We start from the raw sequence: 27,474 nt of genomic DNA, 5'->3' as shown, positions 1-27,474 counted from the left end.
AATACCTCTAGTCCAAATAAATTGTCTTCCTATTGTGTTTTTTATGCACCATTCACACTAATTGATATTCCTGTTAAACTACAATCTGTCCCAGCTCCTGGTTATTGCATCAAGACATTGTTTCATGTCTTGTCCACTCCATATATCAGTTACACATCAAAGAGCTATCAAAACCACAAAATGCCATTAATCAAAAGCCAGCTGAAAATAACTTGAAGCTCAGTTAATTGAAAACAAAAGCATAATTTCTGTGTCAGAAAGAACCCTGCCTCAAAACCATTATATTCAAATTACAGTTTGACACAATAGCTTGTGATCAAAAGCAACATCAAACATTATAATTATTTTCAGATCACATATTCTCTTCTCTGCTTCCATTTATTGAAATAATTTAAGGGATCTTTCTATTCAACATACTTTGACTTTTTAGCTACATTCCTCACTTGTCAGAAATAATAACTTCATCTCAAAGAGGTTTTATATATATAAATATGCATATACACACATATTTATATATGTGTGTTTCTAGTGATGACAGATGCACTCTTAGCAGCCTGCAGCTATATTATGACCAGCTGTGGTTTAATCTGTTCCTAATACCTGAAGAGTTTCACTCCCAGTTGTTTAGGAGAAAAATGACCACTGAGATAACATTCTCAGTAAGTCAACTCTGACACTTTTTCTCACACCAAGTCCCCTGTCACTTACCCTAGGCAATAGGATAATGCACTTTGAGTTGGAAATGCTGTACAGTATTTCAGACTACATGTAAAATACTGGACGCTGATGATTCTTAAAAGATCCATAAGAGCTCCATGCACAGGAGGAATTGTCCCCTCTGTTCTCTGCCATATTCCTCTTTAGAAATTTTGCTATAATCCTTCTCTCAAGTTTTATTTGAAAAATAATTTCTGAAGGGACAAATCTTTGTAAAGAACCTGCGAGCTACTTCAGCTACCAAAACATAATAGTGCTCTCTAAAGCACTTCTTATTTTGCTTTAAAGTGCCAGGTTAGAAAGACTATTTTAGGTTGCAAATTCAAACATTTAACAGTTTGGAAATGTCACAGCTCATGTCACCCAAGCATCATACTCCACCCCTCTTGCATTAAATGTCACGACAACTTTAAATTACATTGCCACCCTTCACTTTCTTCTTCTGGACTCTTGCCTCAGTATTTAAGTAGAGACCTGAATTATATCCTTCTGTATATGCAGTGCACAGCCTCAAGATTTATTTATTCCACAATACCAAGACTGCACAGAATGCAAAATTATTAATTTCCTGCTAAGCATCTCTGACAGTGTCTCCCCATAGTACCTAAGTTTTTCATGGCCATGAAATTTACCCTCACTCTGCTCCTCTAAGGTGAGGCTGCAATATTATCTGTATTCTGCAGGTGGGAAAGCAGGCACAAACTTTCCATTAATATTAGTATTACAACCTGAGGCAAAAGAAAGCCTATTTCTCAGTTTCCAGCCCTTCACTCTCTTTCAAATTCTCCTTGTACTGGCCTCCCAGGAACCAAAGCTACTTCACAGTGGACATGCATAGAATGAGGAGCCCACTGTTAACAGGCCATTTGCAAAAAGTTTGTTGTAAATCTTTCTCGTTCAGAAATCCTGTCAGGGATGTTGAGCAGAGAAGCCAGTCCTCCAGAGCAGCATTCAAGTGCCTTAACTGTAATAATATCTTTCTTTCTCCACCACGATCCCCTGACTCACTTACTATATACCTTCCATCTTGGCAGCAAATGAGGCAGTGTCTAAACATATTTCAGAGCTTGCCCACCTGTGGAATGAATAATCTGCATAAACCCAGAATTCCAGATTCTGCAGAGAAACAGCCACAGACCCTTCCTCTGTGCCTCTAGCCTGTCTCACTATTCCCTTACCTATATGTGCCCCATGTCCTCTTCCTTTTCATTATTTCCATTCTGATTTCCAGACACCTGCATGTCTCCATTTGACCATGACTACTGCATCCCTTTTCTCCTTGCCACTGGAGATCAGGTGGTGAGCAGCACAGCCCCCCTTCCCTCAGCCCTGTGGGCAGGCCTGCAACCTGAATTAAGCACAGAAGGGGCATAACTCCTCTGTGAGCATGTACAGACAGAAACTTCTGAAAGCAAAACTCTTGAATCTGAGGTGTCTCCAAAGTGCATGAACAATCTCATCAGCAGGGCAAACTCAGGGGTAATTTTCAAGACAGCTAAAGGCATCTCCCTGGTATTATGATGACATTTTATTAAATGTCAAGCCTCCAAAACTTCATTCCAATGAAGTTCATTCCACTACCAGCACTAAAACGTCTCGGGAAACAACCTCTGGATTTATTTATTTATTTGAAAGCAGGAGCATATTTCCCACAAATCTTGTCTTCAGAAAGAACTGACTTTTTTGTTCAAGTTTTTACTACAAGAAAAAGAAACAGTCAAAGATGGAGTCTTACTATGAAAAATTTCAGCCAAAACAATTAAAGTTTAGAAAAGCTGTAAAGAAAACAATTCCTCAGAGCAGGCAGTGACAGATACACCTTACTCTGGGCAGTGCTGCTGACTTTTCTTGTACTTAATAAATCTACCAAACATAATTGTTACAGCTAAGCAAACATTTCCAGTCACGCTGATGTAATCCAAATCATTCCTCTTACCAATTAGAAATTAGTCCACATGTTCTCACCATCCCTCCATACTGTCTAGAAGTGTCTAAGGATCACTTTTCTCATAGCTTTGTTAGCTTCAAATTTTGGGCCCTGCCACTCCAGTCTGTGGAAAAGTGAACCTGAATTCACCATTCTTCACATTGCAAAGAGCACCAAGAACTAACCCAGAATCCCTCAGGGCAACAGGAGAAAACCAGGGGTGTGTCTTTTGTAAGTGCTACCTAGATCATCCTTACCATGACATCTCCTTCTCCTGACAGCAGTTTCCAGTTTGCTGGAAAGTTTCCAGTTGGTAGCCACATGGCTACACAGTCTACCATCCACACTGCACCTGTCCAGGAAATGTAGGTTCTGCCTGCCCTGTACGCACTTTGGAGCCCCTTCCACACACATCCAGACAGAAAGAAAATCTGAAACAAGGACCACATGGTCACTATTCCTTATTTTTCTATACTGTTTTAATATCTGTCCATAGGGATGTCCATACAGTAAAACTAGAAACATAAATCAGAAGTAATGTACATAATTATACATCAGGTACCTGGAGGGGGTGAGGGAAGGGAAACAATCCCAAAAGACTAGAATCTTTCAAAGTCACCAACAGAGTTCTGACAAGTGTTTCCCATCTAAACTTTGGTAGTGATTATAGATCTACTGATAGTTCTGAAAATCTAAAGGGAAATGACCAAAAAGTTGAGAACCACTTCTAAAATAGGCAGGCAGAATAAGAGATGTTTTTATACAAATCTGAACAGGGTAAATAGGATACAGTGGTAGAAGTCTCCAGGGGGGTATCATCAGAAAGAAGACCAATGTTTAGCCATCCTACACAGTTCAAGATTATATGAAAACTATTGCCCATATCTTTGACAACAAGCCGCAGTTCTAGAGGTTTCTGCTTTGTCATATTGTATCAAAGCTACAGTGAGGGTGAATGCTTTGATCTTTCTCCTAAACAGTTGCCAAGAACATTTCCGTAGGTGGAAATTCAGGCACCCAAAATAACATATTTTCTTTCAGGGTCCTTGGATCTACATTAATTAAGAGTTCAGGGTGTCACAGAGGAAGAAGCAAAGGCAAGAACATATAATAGTGGAGAAAGAGGAAGAACAGAAGGGAGGAGCAAAAGAGAGGTAGCAAAAGAACTTCTGTAATTTCAGCATGTCAGCACAATTCATTATGCTTAAAGGAGACACCAGGAGTTGGCTGTGGTGACAGTGACAGTGTGTCATCAAGCAGAGAAATGCAGAGGGCTCTTACTGCAGCATATGTGTCTGGCTGGCGTCCTTTTGTTTGTCAGGTACCTCGTAGTGGGGGGAGATCTTGCCGAGGCCACTGTCGCTCAGCATCCTCTTTCGCACAGCAGGGTTCCACCGATCTGATATTCTAGGGATATAAGAAGGAAGAGAAAGGCATTCACCCCTCAGAAATTAGCTGCATACTCCTCTTTGAAGCCATCTTATGCATAGTGGTTCCCAGCATTTTTCAGCCCATGGCAAGTTTAAACTGATTAATTCACTACGAATACAAGATTCCTAAAGATGAATAGAAGCATTTCTGGTCTGTTGAGAGGATGATAAGAAACAGACACTTCACCATCATGCTTAGTAGACATAAAGGGCTTTAGGGCCTTATACAGTGGTATCATAGCCCTAACCACACAGAGAAGAGAGTTTGTAACTCGGTCATTATAGGTTTATGACAGGGCAGATAGTCAAGTGGTATCTTGACCTGCAGAGGAGGTTAAAAGGTGCTGAAGTCTATTAGCCCTGCTGTGTGCTCCAGGATGCCTAATGGAGTAGATGTAGATTATGCTACTGTCCTTCTGTCATTACCGTGGCTGGATTTGTTCCTGTCCTCAGCTCCTCATCTAATAGCTGCCCTCCCACAACTCCCAGTCCTTCAGAAAAGGGGACCATAAAGAGATGCTTATCTCTAATACAACCCTGAAAAGTCCAATCCCAGCAGTACTCACCCAGAGGCCTGCTCCACTACCAGATCAGGCATTCCTGGTGGCGTCCCCACCTGCTGTGACATTACCACCTCTGGGTCCAGAATAAAAATCTCGTCCTGCGAAATTTCTGTCACAAAGTGCAAATGTTCCTGTTGGAGTGATATAAGCAACAAATAATGAACCTGCAGCACCACTGATCTCTCAGAGCACCCAGCTGCCCTAGAGCCAGCTGGCTGCACATTAGTATCTCTGAAGAGCATTCAGGGGACTCTGTGTACTTAAGTGCATACTTATACAACCACATTAAAACCAATTTCACAGAAGTCACTAAAAAATATTTCATTGATTTCAAGCCAAACAAGATTTTCAATGAGCAAGCTTCACACTCACAGCAACACTTAAAAGGTTTAATGACTCCACGTCATTCTGATGAAAACTACGGGTTTGCATTTTGAAATAAGGATCAACACCCAAGGTGTCTCATTCAGTGATAGTTGACAGAACTTTTCATTGTTTGGAGGTATTCTTCCAGATGTTTGCTGCTTGTACATTCTGGTTTCACATCTCCATTAACAAAGCTTTCTTTCTTAGTCCTTCCTTTCAGTTATTGACACTGAAGGCTCATTATCCTTCAAAAAAACACTGAGTGGGAGTAGGCCTGTCTATGTAGGCAAACAGGCAGGACACTTCCCACTGTTTGTGTGCTGGGACCATCACACAGTATTGACCTTTTCCCCACAGAAACACAGGATGGAGGAGTAGGAGAGAAAGATGACCACCTGTACAGTGTCAAGTATTAAAGAAATACAGAATGAGCCAAATAGGATCAGATTGCTTAGTTTCACCTGCATCTTCTTCACCCGTGCCTTCCAAATGCTGAAGTACAACATGAAAACAAAGATGTACAACATGTGTGTAAGGAAGTCCCATGGTGGCTACATGCAGACACTGAACCTGGAAACTCTGAATTAAAGTTGCGGCTCCTGCTGCTTGAACTAAAGCACTAGCTGCTTTTATTAAGAAACGGTAATACATTCATGTAATTCAGAAACAGCTTACACAGTTCTCAGGGGGACCAGATACAAATGGCCAACTGTGTGAAATCAACAATTTGCACATAATGCTGAGCCACTAATTGGCCTGTTCTGGTCACAAATCAGACATACCAAAAGCCCTGTAAAATTTTCAGTGTTTTCTAGAAAACGTACTCAGATTGTCAAATCTCTACCACAGGTTTGAATCCAGCAGAGCTACATATTGTTTTAGGAATATTTGATGCAGCTCTGTTCCTAATTCTCAAATTGTAACATCACCCTAACTTCTATAGCTATTTGGTGGCAGACACATACACAGGATCAAGGCTTCTGGTGCCAAAAAGCATCAGTGAAAAGATAAATGCGAATACACTGGTGCCACACAGATGCCCCTAATAAGACAACAAGGATGATGAGTGCAGAAAATTCTGATCTTTATATCAAATTGGTAGGAAACAGAACAGCAGATGGTCAGCAGACACAAGACATCATTGAAACAATGTGAATTACATCAACTAAAAAATGGCCCAGAATATTTTCTCTATTTCTCATGAGACATCAGTAACATTTTGGAATATACAGGGAATGGCAGATAATTCGTTTTAAGCTGCATTTGACAAAGCTTTTTAAAAAAATAAATCTATAGAAATTATAACTGAATAAAGATTTACCTGAGATCTGTCAATGCGGTAAAAACGATCAGCAGAAGTTGCTGCAAGACAGAGAAACAACAAAGCCATAGTGAAGAAAATAGTCTGAGCAGAACTGCATGGCCCAAACAGGCTGTTTTGTCCACTACTACATATGACAACCCCTGTGTCAGTGAAGTGGCCCCACAAGAACATAATCTAATTAATTCATTATGTCCATATAAGTGGTATTTCTCAGGGGTCAGTACTGGGACCGAAACTGCTCAACATCTTTGTCAGCAACATGGACAGTGGGAATGAGTGCACCCTCAGTAAGTCCACTGATGACACCAAGGTGTGTAGTGCAGTCGACACGCTGGAGGGAAGGGATACCATCCAGGGGGTCCTTGACATGCTTGAGAGGGGTCATGAAGAACCTCATAAAGTTCAACAAAGCAAAGCGCAAGGTCCTGCACCTGGGTCACGCAAATCCCAGGCCCACCTACAGTTTGGGTCCAGAAGTGATTGAGAGCAGCAGCCCTACAGAGAAGAATTTGTAGGTAACGGTTGATGAAAAACTCAACATGAGCCGGCAGTTTGCACTCAGCCCAGAAAGCCAACTGCGTGGTGGGCTGCATTTAAAGGAATGTGGCCAGCAGGTCCAAGGAGGTGGTTCTCCCCCTCTACTCTGCTCATGTGAGACCCCACCTGGACCACTGCATACAGTTTTGGTGTCCCCAACATAAGAAGGGCAAGGAACTGTTGGAACAAGTCCAGAGGAAGGCCATGAAGTTGATAAGAGGACTGGAGCACCTCCCCTATGAAGATGGGCTGAGAAAGTTGGAGCTGTTCAGCCTGGAGAACAGAAGGTTGCATGGAGACCTCATAACAACTTTCCAGTATCTGAAGGGGGCCTACTGGGAAGCCGGAGGGGGACTCTTCATTAGGAATTGTAGCAATAGAACAAGGAGTAATGATACAAACTGAAAGAGGGGAAATTCAGGATAGGTATTAGGAAGAAACTCTTTACTCTGGGAGTGGCAAGATACTGGAACAGGTTGCCCAGGGAGGTTGTGGGTGCCCTAACCCTGGCAGTGTTCAAAGCCACATTGGATAAAGCTTTGAGCAACCTGGGCTAGTGGGAGGTGTCCCTGTACATGACAGAGAGGGTTGGGACTAGATGATCTTTAAGGTCCCTTCCAACCATAAATATTCCATGACTCTATGATATTCCTATCCCATTAAATGGTGAATTTAAAGGTGAGGTTTAATGAAACAGTACTCACTGAAAATATTAGTTTGAAATAAATATTTTTTAAAATGTATTAAATGGATTTCAGGCTTATAAGAAGAATTGACTGCATTAAAATATGTGACAGAAGAAGGTCCATTGTTCCTACAAGAGTATGGCAAGCATATAATTAAACTGATGAGTCTAATAGGATTAATTCAAATTTTGAATCTAAAGAACAATACCATGCTTGGGAGCTCTTTGTAAATCAAATGCATGGCCAGAGATATTCACTCTGAATTAACAATATATTCAAGGAAAATTTATGCTACTCATGAAAAACACATGAAAACAGGGGAGATTCACTAAATAAAGCACATATTATGAATTTGCCACTGTCAAATAATTTATGTTACTAAGTCCAAAAGTATTTTATTATGTACAATGTGCTTCATCAGATGCAATTTTTTTTTATCTACTTTGCATTTTGTTTGGTGAGTGAAATCAGGTCCATTCACTCTGGAGTTTTGACACAAGAGGACAGTGATATAGCATTGTAGGCTTTGGCACTGCATGAGAATATCAAATACTAAAGACAAAAACTAAATGCATCTACCCACCCAGATTTCTCCAAAAACCAAACAGATTATCAATATGTCTTTATCAATTTCCCTCATGAGAGACAAGGAAGAGTGATTAGAAATTGCCAAGGAGAATCTGTTTTTGTTTAGAATATTAAAAATTTAAGCCTCCCCATGCTGAAGCTTTTGTAAAAGCAGATGCCATCCATTTCAGCTGCTAATTTCTGTGCTCTGGAGCCTGATGTAAAGCCCAGATAAGTCGCCTGCTTCGACAAAGTCTGGGTCAAATACAAGTGCAGCTCTCCCGGGAATTACATGAAGTGCAGCATAACAAGGAAAAGGGAGGTAGAGTTCCATTGCCTAAACACTACAGTGCCTAAAAACTATCAAACTTACAGAGTGAAGAGCAAAGCCTTACCAGCAGCAGCACACTGCCACAGCCAGCTGCACTCTGAGTTCAGGCTTTGCCACGCACTAAGTCTCCTCATCACAGCAGAGACTCTAATAAACCCAACTAACCTCCCTGGGGGAGCATGTCTCCTTGGGGTGAAAAAGCTACAGCAGACATTTTGATTGCTAGATGAAGGGCCCACTTCACTTTTTAAAGGGGAAAGGGGGTCACTCAGCTCCTTTTTTACCTGCTCAGTGTAACGAGAAGGAACAAGTCACCCCGCCACAGTTAATACTCTAGATGAACTATCCTTCATATGCACAACAGAGGCAAGCAGCACGCTGGGCACAAGACAAGGGAGATGCACTTACCGTCTAGGAAGCACCATCTAGGAGAGAGCCTCTGGACAGAAAGTACTCTGGGGAAAGAGCTTTCCTGGTCCTGTATGGGGCAGGGAAATCATATTTAAAAAAAAAGAACTGTTTTTTCTCTAAGATGGGCTATTTCCTAGACTTTGTGCTTTTTTTCATTTTGCTCTACTGATATCGCACAATATGTAAAAGCTACATAACCTAAACCCACTGGATTTTCTGCTCCACGACATCAAGGTTTGACTGCAATCATACAAAAGAGTAAACTGACGTGGTTAGTTTCAGCCACATCTTCAGCTGTCCTCTTCCCTTCAGCTCAGCACTATCAAAACCTTTGCATCAACAACAGCTTTCCCAACAGGAACAGGTGAAAGAGATCAAAGACACACATCAGCACCAAACAGCAGCCACGAACTCTAATTACTGTTTGTTCCTTATGTGCTGTCACAGAATTGGCTGAGTTGGAAGGGGCCACAAGCATCATCGAGTCCAACTCTTGGCCCTGCACAGGACCATCCCCAAGAGCCTGAGAGTATCTGTCACCTTTCTTTGTTCCAGTTCAGTATTTTTACACACTTTTGCCTCCTCTACTCATCTGCCACTCAAAGCAATTCCCCAGTTTGCTCTGTCCCCAATGCACATTGGAGTAAAAACTATGTTATCCCCTGCACCAAGAATATGGAGAGCCCAGGTCTGAGGACCACCACTGGCCAAACAAATAGACATCCTACATCGACATGTTCCCATTCTGGCTAAAAAAATCTGCTCCTGGAAATCTGAGAGATGTTACTTCAGGAACCAAACTAAATGACTGGGAAGGAAAATGACCAGGGAGACCTTCTTCCTGACCTGTGCTCACCAAGCACTCAAACAGTCCCCCATCCATTTTCAGCTCTCACTGAGCTGGAGAGGCAAAAGGGATCTCAAGAGAGCAGAGGGTGGTCATCTCTGCACTCCATGCTGCCAGTGTATGGTCAGCCAAATTCTTAAAGCCACTTGCATATAGTATTTAAACACAAATGTATCTGCAGAGGGTAAAACACGACAGCATGGATCTTGGGCACACACACAAAATTTGTATAGAGCCAGATTCTATCCTTATTTACATCTTAAGCAGTACAATCAGCACATCTACAAACAGTGTAAATTCAGGCTCATATTGACTCAAGATTAAACTTTACTCCTCTTTCAGACAACAGACTACAGAGTAGTATACCAAGTCACACGTCTAGAAAAGAAAATGTAGAAGCAACAGGGAAGATTTTACTTAATTTCATAAACCTTGCTCTCATGTACAGCTTGTTGTCTCCAGCCTCCTTACAGGAGAGATGGAGACAATGACAGCATCAAATTCCATAAAGTGAACTTTATCTGCACATGGGGACCAAGTAACGCATCTCAATGGTTTCATAGAATCAGATTTAAAATACACCTTTTCTTTCTCTAAGAAGGACTAACCAAGCTGTGGGATGCTTAGGTTTGCTTATATTGCAGCTAAGGGGTATGTGGGAGAATCAAGGATCACTGAAATCCATTAGGTTTGCTGCCATCTGTCTCTAAATGCACAAAGCTTTATGTATCTTAATATTTAGTCCATTCTGTGGAAAGGAGAGGACTGCTACACAAAGGGAAAAAGGAAGAAAACATCCAATAATGGTGTGTTCTAAAATGTAGTTTACACAAAGAAGAAAAATGACTAAAAATTCATAGAGTACATAATGTTGGCAAAGTGAATATAGGGATAATGCTGGTAAATATAAATTTGAATCACAAATTGCATATTGTGATATCTTCCTTCCAAGACTTCATTACAGATCAACAGCAGAACTATCTTGCGAAGTCTCAGGTCCATGAGAATGGTATGTTATGAGTAATAAACTCGTTAGAGAAACAAAACAGTCAGAAACAAATCTAGTGCAATTTTTCTCATTTGCACCTGGGCTTGCTAATATTTCTGCTGACTTCCCATGTTTTGAGCTGCAGAGGAATCACACAAGAGAACTGCACTTATGAGACCTAAAAGTACCCATGACACCTTATTAGTGAGGTATAAAGACAGTTCTATCACTTTAAGCACCTTATTCATGCTCTTTATCCACTGCTTTTTCCCATTTCTGCAATACGTATAGGGATACCAATGTGGAACAAACCTCAAATTAACCTAACAAGACAGTTTGCAGAAAGTGACCCACTGAGAAAAAAACCATGTTTGAAGAAACCAGGACAAACAAGTACTGAAGACAAAACACAGAGAGGGGTGCATTGAAAATGTAGCATCATAAAAAATGGATGGTGTGTTAGGGATTTCACACTGCTGTGCACTAAAGATGGCTAGGCAACTAATTCATATACTGCTATAACTGCAGAGGTTAGAGCCAAGTATTGAGCTGATTTTCAACATTTCATACTCTTTTTTAGACCTCCCCATATAAGCAAATTTAGTTCTTCATTTTACCTCAGGCAGTTTCCTACACATGGAGCAGTCAGTAGCCACTTAGGTTAATTTATAATGAGTGGAACAGAATCATACATGCTGATTTATTAGTCAATTTGCTAGACACTAACAGTGCTCTAAAACTCAGTTCCAGGAAATGACTGATGGAAATGTCAAAACTATGAGGTTAACATTGGACAGGGAAATGAAGAAACAAACCATGAACTGATAAGAAGGAGGCAACTCCAGGAAAACATGCCAAATTGCATTTTCTTATAGTGCCTGCAGTCAGTGCTCCTACAGGCATTCTCGTGAAACTAGAATTCTGTATCACCCAAGTAATCAGTAACATCCAAGAAATTATCTGCAATTTCACCACAATTGGTTCCTGTCATCTGGATCTCTGTACGCTTTCTCAGTGAACTTGTTCCTGCTGATCCAACAAGACTTGTATTGCTAAATTAGGAAAAACATTATCAACACCATGCAAGCTTGTGATCCTAAGCACTGTGTCAACTGACCATGGTTTGTGTCAAGTCTCTGTGCTAATATCCGACCATTTCAGGAGCCAGTAGAGTTAATCTGAGTTAGTTTACTTCCAATTTAAGTGCTCTGCAATGCATTATTTTACTGAGAGAAATATACAACAATACCTCCAACTGTAAAGGCAAGTTCTGTTTGTAGAATAAAGTTGTAAAATGCACAAAGAGACCAATTTTAAGAACTAGCCACCTAAAAATTGTTTGTCTCATGCAGAAAACACATTTGTGCCCAAGATGGATTAAAAAATTACCCTGAAGATTATGTTAAAGTAGATGACTGACATGTACAGAATTATTAAGAGGTTAGGCCTGCTATAACACCTTTTTTTCTCACTGACAAGTCTTTATTACTACAGCTATGCAATATAACATGTTATTGCCTATTTCTCAGACAGAGAAAAGGTTTTACTTTGGTCATTTGTCCTACAGGACACAGTCTCTCATTCACTTCAATATGCAAGGTACCACTATTGCAGTATCGCTCCCATCATCATCCTGTGCTAGTTTTAAAGGTGATTCCATAAGGCTTGCAAGGGAAAGGATTGTACAAGAGAAATCAGAATGAATCTCCAAGATTTAAGCATAAATGTTAATCAGAAATTCAGCTAAAACATTGGTGTTTAACCCAAGAACATATAGGTTCAAATGCAAAGAGTGCAGTTCACATTGTTAAGACTCTTTTTGTTCTGATAATAAAAGCAAAGCTTATCTTACCTGGTAATGAACTCTCTGTGTAGTAGAAGGTACTGACTGTAGGTCCTAGATGGAGAATGAAAGACACGGCAGTGATGAAAAAAATAAAAGCAACAAGAGTTGTTTGCAGTTCTACTATCTGAAGTGGTTGGGCAAACACAGATCATTTTGCAAGTATTTCTCACTGGTTTTAAGCATGTGAAACAAACACCGCAGAATAGTCATGGAAAGTTCACTTAAAGTTTAGATTTGTATGCATTTGGTCAAAAAAACAGTTTCAAAAATATAAAGATATGTTAATGAATCTTTACCATGCTACAAATCTATTTGTTCCATGAGAAATTTAGAATATCAGCAAAAAAGTTAATGAAAATAGGCTAAAAATCTAAGCCTTTTTTTACAAACACTTTTGAGTGATTAATGCACTGAAGAAAACCACTGGCAGTTCTCCCTGTTTTAAGACAACCTCACTCCAAGGAGGTCATATCAGAATGATCCTGATATTTAGAAGGGTTCAGGAATCTAATTTATTTTAATAGAGATTTTGTCAAATAGTTATAGCTCATGACTTAATCTACCATAGAGCCTGGCCTACAGACCGTTGCCCCCCAGCAGCAAGCAAGTTGGCAGAGCTCAATAAAAACTTGGCACCTCTATTCCCAGAAAATGGGTCTGAGCCAAATCAAGCACATTAAAAAAAAAAAAAAATCACAGAAACTGCACAAGGTTGTGGAAACACAGCTCCTCCACAACCACTATGGGTAATTCAACCAGAACTTCCAGACTGATTGTAATTTTCCATACCCTATACTGCAGATATGCATCTTACACCTTACCTTATGGTATGCACCTTATGCAACATAAAATGTGGTTTTCTTCCTGATAATAACAGTCACACCTCAGGTCTGGATGTTCAGAAATGCAAAGAAGTGAAACCCTGAAGTGAGATACTAAGGCTCCTATTCTGACTGCAAGTGCAGAGTTCCAAAACCTACAGGAAATCAATGCCTCCCAAAGAGTTCAATGGAAGGCCTGAGATTCATAGTTCCTACGTAAATTAGACCAACAATTTATAAACCTACAGGATGTCCTCACACTTGTAAATGTTATTGAAAGATATCACTAAGATAGTGTTTTTTAAGATATTAAAAACAATCAGAGACAGTACGTTGATGGAAATCCATTAGTTTTATCACTAGAGGCATACACACTTAAAATGACTTGAGTAATGAGACATTTGGAGTCTCCATTGCCCAGACTGCATTGTAGAATGAACTCTCATGAGTCAAGGTGTTCAAGGCAATAAGAGTGGCACTATTATCAGCTGCATGAACATATATTTCTGAGATTTGGAACCATCTAGTTGATAGTTGTAGTGTTTAGTGGTTTCTCAGATTACTCCATGACGGTATTAGAGAGTGACAGTTGAATAACTGGACCCACTCAAATACCACAATGCTTATCCTTACATAACACACATTCTAATGCATAATTTAGGTAATTTCAGCAACGTCTGTGGAAAGTTCTGGTATTCTATTCTTAATGAAAGAGAAGTAAACACACCCATCCACATCAATTATGTTATCATTTAAAAGGAATCAGTGTGTTTTTTAATTTTCTGTTTAAGAAATACTTTCAGTACTTTTATTATCATCTCTTTAATTCTAGAATTTTCATTTCAGTGGCAGGCAAATTGCAACAGTCTTGATATACGGTTGTTGCAACTACTAGTCCTCTGCACTCAGAACTGAAACATAAACTAGAGTAGCAAATGAGATCTGAATTCACAAAAGCCTCACCTCTTGTAGGCGGTCAATGTACATACGACAAGTCTCCAAGTCGCAGTCTCCTCGCACAACTATAATTCCTAGGGGAATGGCTGAAAAATCAAAAACAAAGAAAAACCTCTTTAACTAAGTCTCTTAAACTTGAACAGATTTGCAGTGGGCTTCAACTTTGTTTTTTTAATGTCCTCACAAAAGCTTTCTATTATCTAAATCTTAACAAATATTTAAAAGATTATTGTTCATTGTTAGTTTCACCCACTTATAATTATCAAATATTTCAGTTTTCAAACACCTTTCATGGTTTCATGAAAGAAGCTGAAACATATTCAGTTAAATTATGAACTTCATTTTCTGATGTCAACATCAAACATTAACTGCAATGAAAGGAACATACCTCAGAACAAGAGTTAGGGAGGTGCCCTTATACCATGAAATAAGAGTTATATTTTGTTTTCAGAATAAAGTCTACATATTTATAGTAATGAAAGTCACAGTCTGATTTCAGAGAAAACTGTCCAACACCATGTTATTTTGATGTAGGGCTGCTTTCAAATCAAAACAGACATTTTTACATCTACACACAAAATTAACACATCTCCATATTTAGTCAGGAAAAAAAAAAAGCCAGCAAATAATTCCCTTTAGGTGAGGGCAACATTTTTAATAACAGGACATTTAGGTTTCCACATTCATTCTGTTCTTGCAGCTGAAAGGAGTCCAAAACAAATCCACAAAAAGAATAAATAGAAAAAAGTATACATGATTCCACAAGAAAGGTACCAAGAGAGCTACCTACTAAGATCTCATTAAATAAGAAGAAAACAAGTGAACACTCTTGAGTATCTGATTTTGTAAAACTGAATCACTGAATAAAGTTCTTTTTTCCTCCCTGGAGGGTCTTTAATCAAATAATGCCCCAAAAATTTATGGGAGCAGCAGGAAAGATATTTAAATCCTCACATGAATTATTCCAGAAGGAGAGCAAAATATCAACTCATAAACAATTTTGATAACTAGATAATGAGCAACAACATAAAATCACCAAGGTTTCTGAGATAAATAGAAAACAGAACTGTGCTGCAGCCTTTCCTGCTGTTGAAAAGAAGTTGATTAAGAGGGAGAAATATTCCAATACCAAGAAACTCCTCATTCTGGTAAGAGAACAAGACAGTGCTAAAAGACACCGGGGAACATAGCTCCTCTTTTTCTGGTGCACCAAGGCTAGAAGTACAAAGAGGAGCTCAGTGGTTTCAGGGAGAAGACCTGGGAAGCACCTACAGCAGTCAAGTTCACAGCAGACCTTAGAGATCAGCACAGGGCTCAACAATGCTGCCAGCATTGTGTTTGGAAAGCAAACTGAACAGCAGAACAGCTATGGACCCAGGAAAAATGGAAGCAGAGGAAAAAAAAAGCTGGAGGGAGAAACAAAGATGTAAAGAAGGGATCAGCAGGAAGGACAAAAGAACTCACACATCGCCTGAAACACTGACATCCAACAGCAATGACAATTCCCCTGCACATTTTCAGAAAGGCCAGGTGGGAACAGGGCTCATTGTGACCTCCCAGATTCTTTCATTACAGAACAGAGACTGAGAGACAAGCAAGTGGAAGGAGGGTCAATATTGAGGTTTGCTTCACGCGCTCCAATGCTCTGGGTTACAGACTGATTCTCTTTGCTTAGTGTTTATTATTGCTTAACCTGCTCTGACAGGAGACCCTTAAGCTCTTTGCAGAGAGTTCTTAATGGCTATCTAGCTTCAATTCAGCAGATCCCTTTGCAGCCCTTACTGAAAGAAGTGTTTGTTAAATTCATTTATAGCACTAAAAAGTGAATTGCAGCAGACACAGCTACACCTCCAATAGCTACAGAGCACTAGGGAGCTACAACATTGGCTCATAAACCGTCACCACAGATTTTGTCTCTCTTCTATATACTTAATGGGGACTAAAGCTTTGACCTGCTGAAACAACACAGATAACACAAAACTGAAATCCTTAACTATCACCATTCCTGACAGCCTGAAAGAGAAGGACCTTAGGAACATTTGGAATTCTAAAGAAATCCACCAAAATATCTAAAAAGCAAAAACTAATATTCAAGAGGTATCTTAGTGGTGATATTTATGGGTCTCATCTAATGAGTGAAGAAAAAAGTAGTGATTCACAACTTCATTTAAATTATGTCATACCAGTTGTTAGTGGCCATAGAACAATTCTGAAACTCTGGGCTGTGTGGCTTTGTCCTTGAAAAGAAATGTGCTGTCTTAACTGTTTGGAAATCGTGAATTAGCACAATCTATGGCTTTTGAGGTCAATGGCTTAAGGGACAATGTGCATGAGGTGGGTCTCAAGGGGTTCCATTCCATATGGTTCATGTCCTTTGAAAAACCTAAAGTCATCACTGGGTAACACTATAGTATATGCTAAAATGCTGCTTTCCAAATTTTTTGTTTGTTTGTTTTGGATTTTTTGTGAGTGTTTTTTGTGGGTTGGTTGGTTGGGGGTTTCTGCAAGACCCATTTAGCTTTCAGCAAGAAAAATGTTCCCAGACATTATTTTTCAGAAATCACGGTAAGTAAATAAAATGCACCACACAGCCAAGACTTTCAAAGTTCTTCACAATAGTTGCTGTTTGAAAACAAAAGCAAATACTTAATGATTGATAATGGGATTGAAACTATGGGGTTGTTTCTCATTCTAAAAATAGGGTAAAACTGTGCAAGAGTGGCAAAAGGAGTTAATTTATGATAAACCAAGTTAAAGACAAAGTCAACATGCATGGTCTTCAATAACATTGTGGGTGCTTTCATGCAGGAATAGAGGAGCTTCTCTATTTGCTGAATAGCACTGTGTGGATGAGGATGTGGACAGTACAGAACAGTGCTGTGGGACACAGCGATTACTGAATATGCCAGGTGAGGGGGTGGGAGGACAAACAATTACATTAAGAGCACAGGCACTACAGAGCAACTTCCCGTACGCTCACACACTGTCCATTCCTGTGAATATATGGATAACTCCACACATGGGAATACGCCAAAAAATAAGGGATAGTCTCAGATAATGAGCCAAGCCACAGCATTCAAGTGCCAGATACTTTTCTCCTAAGGTGCCTGCTCTTCCGGCCACTTGCATCCAGCTCTCAGTTCCTTTGTGGTCCCTGAATGATGAAAAAGGACTTTGTCCAGGAAGGTATGGATACAGACTCACACTGCAGTGATGAGCAGCTGTGCAAGAATCCCAGAAAATGAGACAGGCAGACAGTTACTTCATATTCTGAACCAATGCTGCAGAAAGCTTTTTGTTCCTAGCAACACTAACCAAAACTAAGTATCAGCAGGAGGAGGGTTGGGTAGATGCGGCAGTTGGGGTAACGTGGTGCTCTAATTATCTGCAAGATTAATAACGATTTCCTGAGTCCTCATGAAATTAGCTATGGAATTTATAAACAACAAACAAATCTTCCACCTATTAACTGTCCATTATGCTGAATACCTAAAGCTTGTGAACTCTTTAATAGTATTGGGGACATAAATGACGGAAGCCTGAATATACTGCACATGGCACCATGAAATAAAAACAAAATTCAATTAGCTTCCCCATTTACTATTATGAAAGGATTCAATTTGTGATCTTAACACCATATTAACCCGCTCAAATCCCAAACAAAACAGCCTTGAGACAGAGCATTAAGGCAAATGTGAATGCCAGGAAAACTCATTCTGAGTCTGACATACCTCGGGGGACTGGGGAGGTTAGACATTGGGTTCTAAATGTTTAATGTAGCAAATAAAGGATCCTCACTACTGAAGATGTTATAAGAATGCCATTTTCCTGAGGGGTTTTCACTGATATTAGGAATGTGAAGGACCAAATAAATTCTTGGCAGAGAATTCTAAAATATTCAGACATTTATATTAAGAGGTTTGGCTGTCCCAGTATGGTTTTAATAAGAAGGAGTTTGTACAAAAGGATTTTCTCTACCACACAAATCTAAGCCATGTGTCTCTTCAGATCCCTTTTGTTTATTATACTGAGAAAAACCTAATTCTCCCTACATGTGTTGGTTGCTAGTTTTTTTAGCACTAGCAGTCCATCTCTAAAATCCTCACATGTCAGGAGGTAAAACACGGTGGAGGCTATCAGATTAAACCAGACCAGGTTTGAGAAGGCAGTCATCCCCTCCAGGCTCTCAGTGACTTCTCCAGTACCCTGCTAAACAAAGGAAGAAGCTGTCCAAATCAAAGGAAGAGAGAACCTGTCCCAAACACCACACGAAAAGGAACAGGTTATAGAAAGAAAACTCTGAAGAGCTGGGAATTGAAACTGGCAGAGGGAATGGATATTGTGACTAAGAGCTGACAGCACAGATCTGGATGAACAATGAATAAAGATTTAGGATCAAAAAAAAGAACAGGAACCTGAAATGTGAGGTCTACAGAAACAGACTAAGACAGGCAGGAAGGATGTGTGTGGGATGAGATATCCAAAGGGCACAACCAGGACTGAAAAGGTAAGAGGAAATCAAATCAGAAAACCAATAAGGAAACAGGAAAGTAAAACAGGACAGAAAAACCTCACAGAAAAGTCTATACCAAGAAGACAAACTACGGCATGGTTTCCTGTAAAGTCTGAAATGGAAGTTAATATTCTTGATTCCCCTCACTCCTCTGGGTTAAATATAAAATTATATCTATTTGGAATACTGCCCATCTCTTCTAGTCTAAAGGAAGGCAGAGGACTATAATGAACATAGATATGCCCTGTGAGGTGTCAAGACAAGGTAGATTTAGATTAGATATTAGGAAGAAATTCTTTACAATGAGGGTGGCAAGACATTGGAATGGGTTGCCCAGAGAAGTCGTGGATGGAAAGTGGTGGTCCAGAGAAGTGGAACCCTGGGGGAGTTCAAGGGCAGGGGCTTTGAGCAGCCTGGTCTAGCGGAAGGTGTCCCTGCCCATGACAGAGGGTTGGAACTTGAGGATCTTTAAAGATCCCTTCCTGCCTCATTCATTCTATGATTCTATAACTCGGTAATATGAAATTTCAATGATTTGGGTTTACTCCTTCCCCCAACTCCAGGCAATAACAGAGTCTCCAGTATTTAACTCACTACTGACTTCTAATCCTCTTGGTTTCACCTTGCTCAGTGGCTTTAAGCAATTCATCCAACCTCTTTCAATTTCAGATCTTACTAAATCACTGTGACAAAAAAAAAAATGCATTATTTAGCTAATGTCTACACAACACATTGACAAAACAAAGCTGTTAGAGCAAGGCAGTGACTTTTAAGCAGAGTGAAGGTAATGGTGTCTTCTACAAAGCTTCTACAGATAAGCCACAATGCATCCTAAGAACTCCTGGCCAATAAATGGCCATTGGTCTTTCCTTTACAGGAGGGAAGAGGATTGTAGCTGCACAACCCATCTCAGCTAAACCTATCCAGCTCAAAGCTGCTTCTCAATACAAGCATCTTTCCTTCATGGCTCATCAGGAAGTCTGCTGCTCCATGCTGCCCTTTATATTATATACTCAGGATATAAATACCAAGTCCTAAGTGTTGACCTTTTCTTACTTAGCTAGTTGTTCAAAATCACACAGAATAGTCTCCAAATTACCTTGACCTGTCATATCCCCGAGCTTTAAAGAGTCAGAATAACTTTGATAGCTCAGGGATTCTAAGTACATTCCTGGTATGAGGAAGCTACACTATCACTATACACGTACACATCTCAAATGACTCACAAGCTGTCACTCCACCTACACCCATGTATCTGATAAGAACTCCTAGGATGACCCCAAAACCCTTAGATAACCCACAGAAATTAAAGGCAGAGACACATGCATTATAGACATCTAGCTAGGTATAATCAAAGAGACAAGAATTTGAGGTTAACATCACATCATGTTACAGCATCTCACACACACACAAAACAGGGAGACTGCAGAGAAAAGCACTGTTAGATTATAGATAGTCCAATTGTTATACAAATGGAACTGACACTGGCATCACCCAGATTGGGTATGATTTCTCCTTAATCTTAGTGGTATTGAGGAAACTAAGATGGTTCTCTGTGGTTATGGCATACACAACAAGTTAAGGTCAGTAAAGACTGACGTATTCTATTAAAAAACCCCACAACTCTTCAGTTACAGCTGATGGTGAGTTATTTCACTACTGCATTTTCACGGCACAAATCTGAAATGGTGTTGGTGGGAAGGATTAAGAAGTGTTGAAGACCTCTTGGTCATTAGCTGGTTTATCGTTTGTTTGCTGTTAACTAATTTTTTTTTAAATAATTAGTTTCTGTATATACCTCCATTGTCAGGAATTTCTTAGTACCATTTGAAAGGAGAAAATAGGGTTTCAAACATAAAGTTTTAGCTGTTTTAAAAATAACTCCATTATTCACCCTCACTGCAGCTTGGGATCACATTTTCCTGCTATGACAGGAAACCAGAGAGAGTGCACAGAAAATATGCAGGCAAGAGAGACAGAATTAAAATCTGTCCACCTAGAAACATCAGCCCATCTCACTTTTTGAATATAGTAATGGTGGTTATGGTCATGTAATGTACAACTCTCATATTGGGCAGAGGTGGTGAAGCTTGTGACTAGAGTGACAAGTGCTTGGGACACATATAGGAAAGTGTTAGAGAAGACAACTTCATCTGCAGTGAAGAACATTACAACATAACTGAAATGCCAACATATATTCCTTTCTTAAAATGGTGCACAGAAGCATTCATCCCTCCTCGCTGAAGGATCAATAAGCATCCTCTGCACCATCATCAATCATCCCACGGACAATAGTAAGATGTTGACAGAAAAAAGAATGGAGGAGAAAAGAAGGAGCAAGGGGAGAGAAGAAAGGGACAATTCAGAAACAGTATCTTGGTTAAATGCCAGCTGCATTGACAAGAAAAGTAGAAAACAAGAGAAGGAGAATGAGCTAAGGACAGTCATGCCCTTCAGAGGACAAAATGACATTCTTTAATTGCTTGGGAGGCTTTCAAAATGAGATGTCTACCTCCAGCAGAGTGAAGATTAATCTTCATGGAACAGTTTGTATGACAAACTGTTATATGTCAGGAAGTGTAATTTTAGGTGAAGATAGATTCAAATCAGTATTTCAAGGAAACAAGGGGAATGAAATATATTTATTGTGAGTTAAAATGATCCAGATTAGTACACTGAAGTCAAAGCTTTTAAAACCCTATTATGGAGACATGTAACAGGCAAAAACCATAATAGCTTCTTTGCTATTTTTCCTTCAGGGATAACTTTTTATTAACTGGTTTCCTTTTCCTATTCAGATTGCTGAGGGATTCTGATTTGGTTCTCAAATTATTTAGGGAGGTAAAAGTGCTTTTAATCCTTGTGGACAGAGGACAAGTATTAAGTACAGTATTCTGGCATTCAGTTGTAGGTATTCTGCCAAAGCCTGAACAAGTATCTAAACTGAGTCTCTTGCAAGCATCTAGTGGGACAGACATATACACGAGAGCTACAGTCATGTTGAAAGAAGCCAGTGCCTCTTCAGTAACACGCCTTGTAGAAACAATTCCCCAGTAAAGCTTCCAAGAAACAACTTTTCCAATATCAGCATTCTGGAATTTTGCTAGTACAAACAATTCCTCCACACACCCACTCACTCATCCCTTTCTTTAGTAAAGAAAGGAGAGTCATTTCTCCTCTCTCAGCACTTCCCTTCTCCCCCTTTAACCAAGTAACTTTTAGTGCCAATGCTCCATGAAATGATTTGATGAGGAGGACATAGCAGGTTTATTTCATATAAGTATTTAGCACCTGAGAGAGTGAGGCAGCACCAATCCATAGACATGTAACCAGAAAGCCATTTAAAATTTACCCAGTTTTCTATTTCAGAAATACAATTAAAATGGCTATCCAATCTTGTTAAATAGAAGATCTACATGGTTTTCCAGCTTCCTCATAAAAACTCATATAATCCTCTAGCATAACCATGCAGCTTCCAGAAAAGATGTAAGCAGTTTGCTGTAAGTCACAGGAAAACTCAGATGTTAAGTCTGTAATCACTGAACCACCAGGATTTTCCATTTTTTACTTCATGGAATCCCAGGAACTGACTAGAATATTTAAAACTGTTTGGTTTCTGACTATTTAGAGAGCACTTGTCTTCCCATACATGATTTTCTTCAGCCACAATTAACATCATCCAGAAGTCCTCAAATCAAGCTCAGCCTCCTGAAAACTAAAGGCTAGACAATTCTCGCAGAAGAAACTTATGTTGTATGTTCAGAGAAGTAGGCTGATGATCACCAGTGTATGCTGCAATTACATGTCCTCACACAGGACATCACTAGTAACTGCAAAGGATATAAGGTAGGTATCTTTTCCCATTTCTTTCAGGATAATGGGGATATTATTTGTTTCTCATATTCTAACATAAAAACAGTAGTGCACAAGCATTAATAAGACAGCTAAAAGAGGACTGGTAGGAAAAACAACTTCATGAAAAATGTCTGGGGAAAATACTCCAGTCCAGCTTTGTTATATTATCAAACTGGCTGTGCAGTAACTTGAAAGAGAGACAAAAGAATTTTATGGCAAATGACCTACCAATGTCCAAAAGCAATCATTTTATCTCTTGACAGGGAGACATCTGCTTTTTTTAATGATAACCTCTTAAGCACACACCCAGTAAGTGATGAAATGTGTATAAAATCTAAAACTACATCTCAGAGGTGCTAGATCAGTCACATTGTTTTATAATGTTATCATTATGAATTTTGTCAGGTGACAAATAACATAAATATATACTTACCACTGCAGTGAAAAAGTGTAATAAGTTGTGTATTTTGTGTCAGAACATGTAATGGCTCTTAAGGACCTAATATACAGTAACTACAGACAGAGATAACTTACATCCATAGTAAGGATAGGTGATGATAGTTCTCCTCAAATGAGAAACCACAGGAAGGACAACCAAATGAACCAGACTGTGTCCAACAGTGTCGGAGAAATGTGTGTCCAATGTGGCCTGAAAACTACTCAAGGTCAAACTCTCAATTTAAGCTTGAAGCAATTACCCGTCCAGTGAAGCACAATCCTTAATCTGTTAAAATTCTTTTCAGTCCAGTGATAAAGGCTTTGATTGCTTTAACTATGACCAAAATCCACTAACAGAAACTTCAGTAAAGGCTGTCAGGACCTATATTAAAATTTAAGCCATTGCAATTCTTTTGTTGTAAGGAGAGACAGTGAACTGAGAGAATAAAGAAGGGTGGGACTAGAAGAGTGAAATGGAAATAGTTTAACTATCTTCCAACAATAAGATAAGCAAACCAATTAAAAGGATTGTCATCCTGTAATTATCAGAGTGCTCTGTATTACAGAGGGAGCTGAAGCTTTCTTGCACAACAAACAGTCATGCTTGTAATTTAATATGAATAATGAGCCAGATGCATGAAAAAGGCTATTAAATGGTTATCACAAGAAGCCCTGTCCCTCACTGATTAATGAGTCTGTGTGTCACCAAGGAAAGGAACTTCATTTTTAAGTGCAGATTGTCATTATCAATGTTGCCAAAGCAACTGCTGTCTGCTTTTGACTTACCTCTGAACATGGCAATTAAAACATTACATGAGGAAACAAAACAGTGATTATTCTCTTATATGGAAAACCAAAGGCTGTTAACAAGTAAGGGTCTGGAGAAGCCCTTCACTGGGGAAGATTTGTTCCCCAAGATAAATGTGTCATAGTTCCCCAACTCAGTTCGAAATCTGATGCTAATCATAAAATCTGGAATGTTTTCATCCACTAGAAATCAAGCAGAATCAACAGAAAAACATAAATAAAAACAAATATGTGTGAAAAACACTTATTTTACAGTAAATAGAATCAACTTGCAAAGGCATAGGAAAGTAAGAAAGCAGCTGGAATCTCTATACATGACCTTTACAGAGACTATTTATATAGAGAGAATACATACACAGAGATAGATGAACATACACTCCACATGACTCACCCAAACATGTATGCTTGACTCTGTGTTTGGGGGTTTTTGTTGTTGTTTTTGGGGTGGGGTTTCTTTTTGGTCAATGTATGATCTACACAATGTTCTACCAAAAGCAGCTACAATCTGGCTTCGTCCAACTTACAAGCTTCCCGGAGTTTTTCCTTGTCGTAATGTAGCCCCTCGTATTCTTGTAAATTAATCCTGTTCACTCTGATCCGCAGGCGATCTGGGATGGAATGAGGACTGCAAGAAAAAAAGAAAGCTTCTTAGACAAAGTGTTCCCTGGAAGAGCAAATGAAAACAGGATATGAAGTGATTTTAATTTTCTCTGAAAGAAGAAAGAGAGCAAGCCTCTTCAAAATGGGCCAATTCTTCACAGGCCCATCCCTGCATTTAAAATTTTGACTTTCCACTGCACAATAACTTAGACATTACACCTTCAATAATAAGCAAGATCAAGAAGCCTATTTGCTGGTTGTGTGATGTGGAGTTGTAAAGGATTTTCTGAGTTGTCTCATCTCTCTATAACTGCCCCTTCCTTCTCCAGTTTGTCTTTGCGTACATCCCCAGGGCCCTACCACAGCCAGTAGATCTGCCAACCTGAAGTTCAAGACATAGAAAAATCCTGTGTCCTGAAAAGCTTTCTTTTTTTATTCCATGCTGGTTTCTACCATATCATAACCTGTTATTTGATTTTTTTAAGTTTTGCTGAATGTTATGCAAATTAATGGTTACATTTGCATTTTCCATTTTTAAAGAGAGACTATCTGTGTATTACAGTTCACATAGCAAATGTCTGTCCTAGAGGAACTGACCCCCAGGTCAGTTAAAAGTAGATTACTTGTTCCTTCCACCAAAAGACTGTCTGTATTCTCTGTTTTAATCTAGTTAGTAGAATTCTGCCTATGGTAATACTGACTAATACACACTGTTTTTTGAAAGTCAAAATACTGCGTGCTGTCATAAATTTGCTTCTTTCTTTGTCTCATTTTTAAAATACTTAATGTACAGCATTTGCACTGTAGTGCATGACAAGGCACATCTCACAAATGTCCCCTTTTTTTTCCCTTTCTAAACTGAAGAGTAATTTTCTTATTGACTAGAAAATACTAAAGACTTAACAAAACACATGGTTTGTGGCCACCTCTTGGTAGAGCCACTGGGATTACAATTAGCAGTTATTTCAGAGTTAACTGTTGCATGTTTTCTGTTGGTATAAATGATTCTGTCATAGCTGGACAGATGAAAACAAAGATTGAAGATCAAGTCCCAGTTTAGAAGTTCTATTGTCACAAGTACTCTGCCTAAAAAGTGATAAAGGATAATGAATTTAGGTTGCCTCCAAAATGGAGTTTAAGACAACATGCTAGGAGTAGCTGCACTGAAGAAATTCCCATTCTGAACATGAGTTTCTATATTAGTGAGGAAAATTAGCCTAAGACACAGGAACAATAGCCTAGAAGAAATGACAAATGCTTAAGAATGGCAGCAAGACTGACAGAAGTATATAGGTTATCCAATGTTTTCCCTCTGCTGACTGACAGGGACTATTGTGTCAAAGTGCCCCAAGATATCAGCAAACTGCCCATATTTAAAATTTTGCAGTTCAATGACAAATGGCTTGGTTGGGAACTTCCAGCACAGCTTTAGGAGGCAGCTTTCTAACTCAGGTGCCATCATGTCATCCTACAGAATATCACTCTCCACCTGCAGTCTCTACAGCTGTCTCAGCAACCAAGACATGAGTGTCTGCACATGGAGGAGAGAGGTGCATCGACAGATGAAGAACATAATTACACTTTGACTGATGCATTTTTTCCTTTTCTTTTTCAAACAAGTTTATATGTCACATTACTAGCTGAGAAGTGAACACGGTCTAAGGAACTATAATCCCTTTCAAATTTTATAAAATACAAGTTTCAAATATGAAAATGATAGGATACTGAATTTTAGCCAAGAAAATATAATAACATGTTTAATTCAGAAATCATAGAAATTTAAGTGTATAGTCTTTTTCTGAGGGGAGAAAAGATATAATTCACTGCATGTAATAGGGTTCATGAAAATGGCAGACTGACAGCTCTGAAAAATGAAGTCTTTTATGCACTGGTACAATACAGGACAAAGTTTTGAACTCAGCTGGGAGGAAAAAGGATGGGCAAACAGGAGAATTCAGCTACTCACTTCTGTTGTAACACTAAACCACGTTACAAAGAGAGACATCCTTGCTATGCACTGAATGAAGCTCAGTATAAACCTAACACCAAAAAACTTTCTCAAACTGCTGCTTCTCCTGAAACTGGAACCAAATCTGTACTGGTTTTGAGCAACCCCAGTTTGAACTCTATGCTTTCCAATCCACCAGTTCAGAATAACTGCTTGACCAAAAGCTGATACTCCCGTGCGGGAATTACCCCATCACAGGGACTGTTTGCCATACAAACCTTCCCATGCTGTGTACATTTGCATAGAGGCTTTTAAGTTGGTTCCTCAGTGAATCCAACATACTTGCTGGAGTGGCTGGAATTCCTTTGCACTCTTCATCAGGTGCTCTCCTGCTGACCTGTGAACCCTCTCTGGGCTTCCACTGCTGGCACAGACATCAAACTTGTAATATAGGACTGGTACAGATTGAGATTCCCCTCCCAGCAACTTCAGTTTAAGGCCCTCCTCACCAGATTGCTAAGCCTATGACCAAAAATGCTCTTCCAGTTCAGTAGACCAGGTTTCTACAAGAAACTTTCATGGTCTAAGCACCCAAACTACTCTGAAAGCTGTGGGAAAATACTAAAAAAACTGTGTTAAACCAATTATGGTAGAGCTTTTTGCTTTTCAGTTTCTAAGCACTGGTTCAAAGGTGAACTTTCTTTGCAAACATTATCAATTAATTAGTGGTAGACTAATGTTCTATCACAACTGGCCTCATTTCAAACCGGCCTCATCATCACAGTGGATAATCTGGATATTTTGTGAAAGCAGAGCAGGAAAAAAAGACAGGGAAACAACGATTTCTCCAAGTCTATGTTTGGAGCCATTATAACAAGGTGAAGGAATGATCACATTTATTCCCAGTCAGTGCTTAAGAAGACCTGTAAAAAGGGGAGGGATGCTAAGCCTCAGACTAACATCAGCCAAATCTTGGTTAATTGCCATCTGTGTCC

General features: G+C 39.4%; 1 protein-coding gene across 5 annotated transcripts in view; it reads right to left on the bottom strand.

Annotated features, from left to right (window-relative positions):
- The window catches only part of DGKI (diacylglycerol kinase iota), a 121,082-nt gene that overhangs the window by 44,322 nt on the left and 49,286 nt on the right, over window positions 1–27,474 (bottom strand). For all 5 annotated transcript variants that reach the window (XM_017804885.1, XM_017804881.1, XM_017804882.1 and 2 more), the window contains 7 exons: window positions 24,456–24,556; window positions 14,325–14,404; window positions 12,547–12,591; window positions 8,857–8,926; window positions 6,325–6,365; window positions 4,641–4,768; window positions 3,926–4,051 (listed from right to left, as the gene is read on the bottom strand). In XM_017804885.1, the coding sequence (XP_017660374.1) occupies window positions 3,926–4,051; window positions 4,641–4,768; window positions 6,325–6,365; window positions 8,857–8,926; window positions 12,547–12,591; window positions 14,325–14,404; window positions 24,456–24,556 (591 nt within the window). The remainder of the gene's footprint in view (window positions 1–3,925; window positions 4,052–4,640; window positions 4,769–6,324; window positions 6,366–8,856; window positions 8,927–12,546; window positions 12,592–14,324; window positions 14,405–24,455; window positions 24,557–27,474) is intronic.

This window comes from Lepidothrix coronata, unplaced genomic scaffold (assembly GCF_001604755.1).
Source record: "Lepidothrix coronata isolate B3197 unplaced genomic scaffold, Lepidothrix_coronata-1.0 Scaffold10, whole genome shotgun sequence".
Taxonomy (NCBI): Eukaryota; Metazoa; Chordata; class Aves; order Passeriformes; family Pipridae; genus Lepidothrix; species Lepidothrix coronata.
The sequence above is the reverse complement of the archived record's forward strand: the minus strand, read 5'-3'. Positions and strand labels throughout refer to the sequence as shown.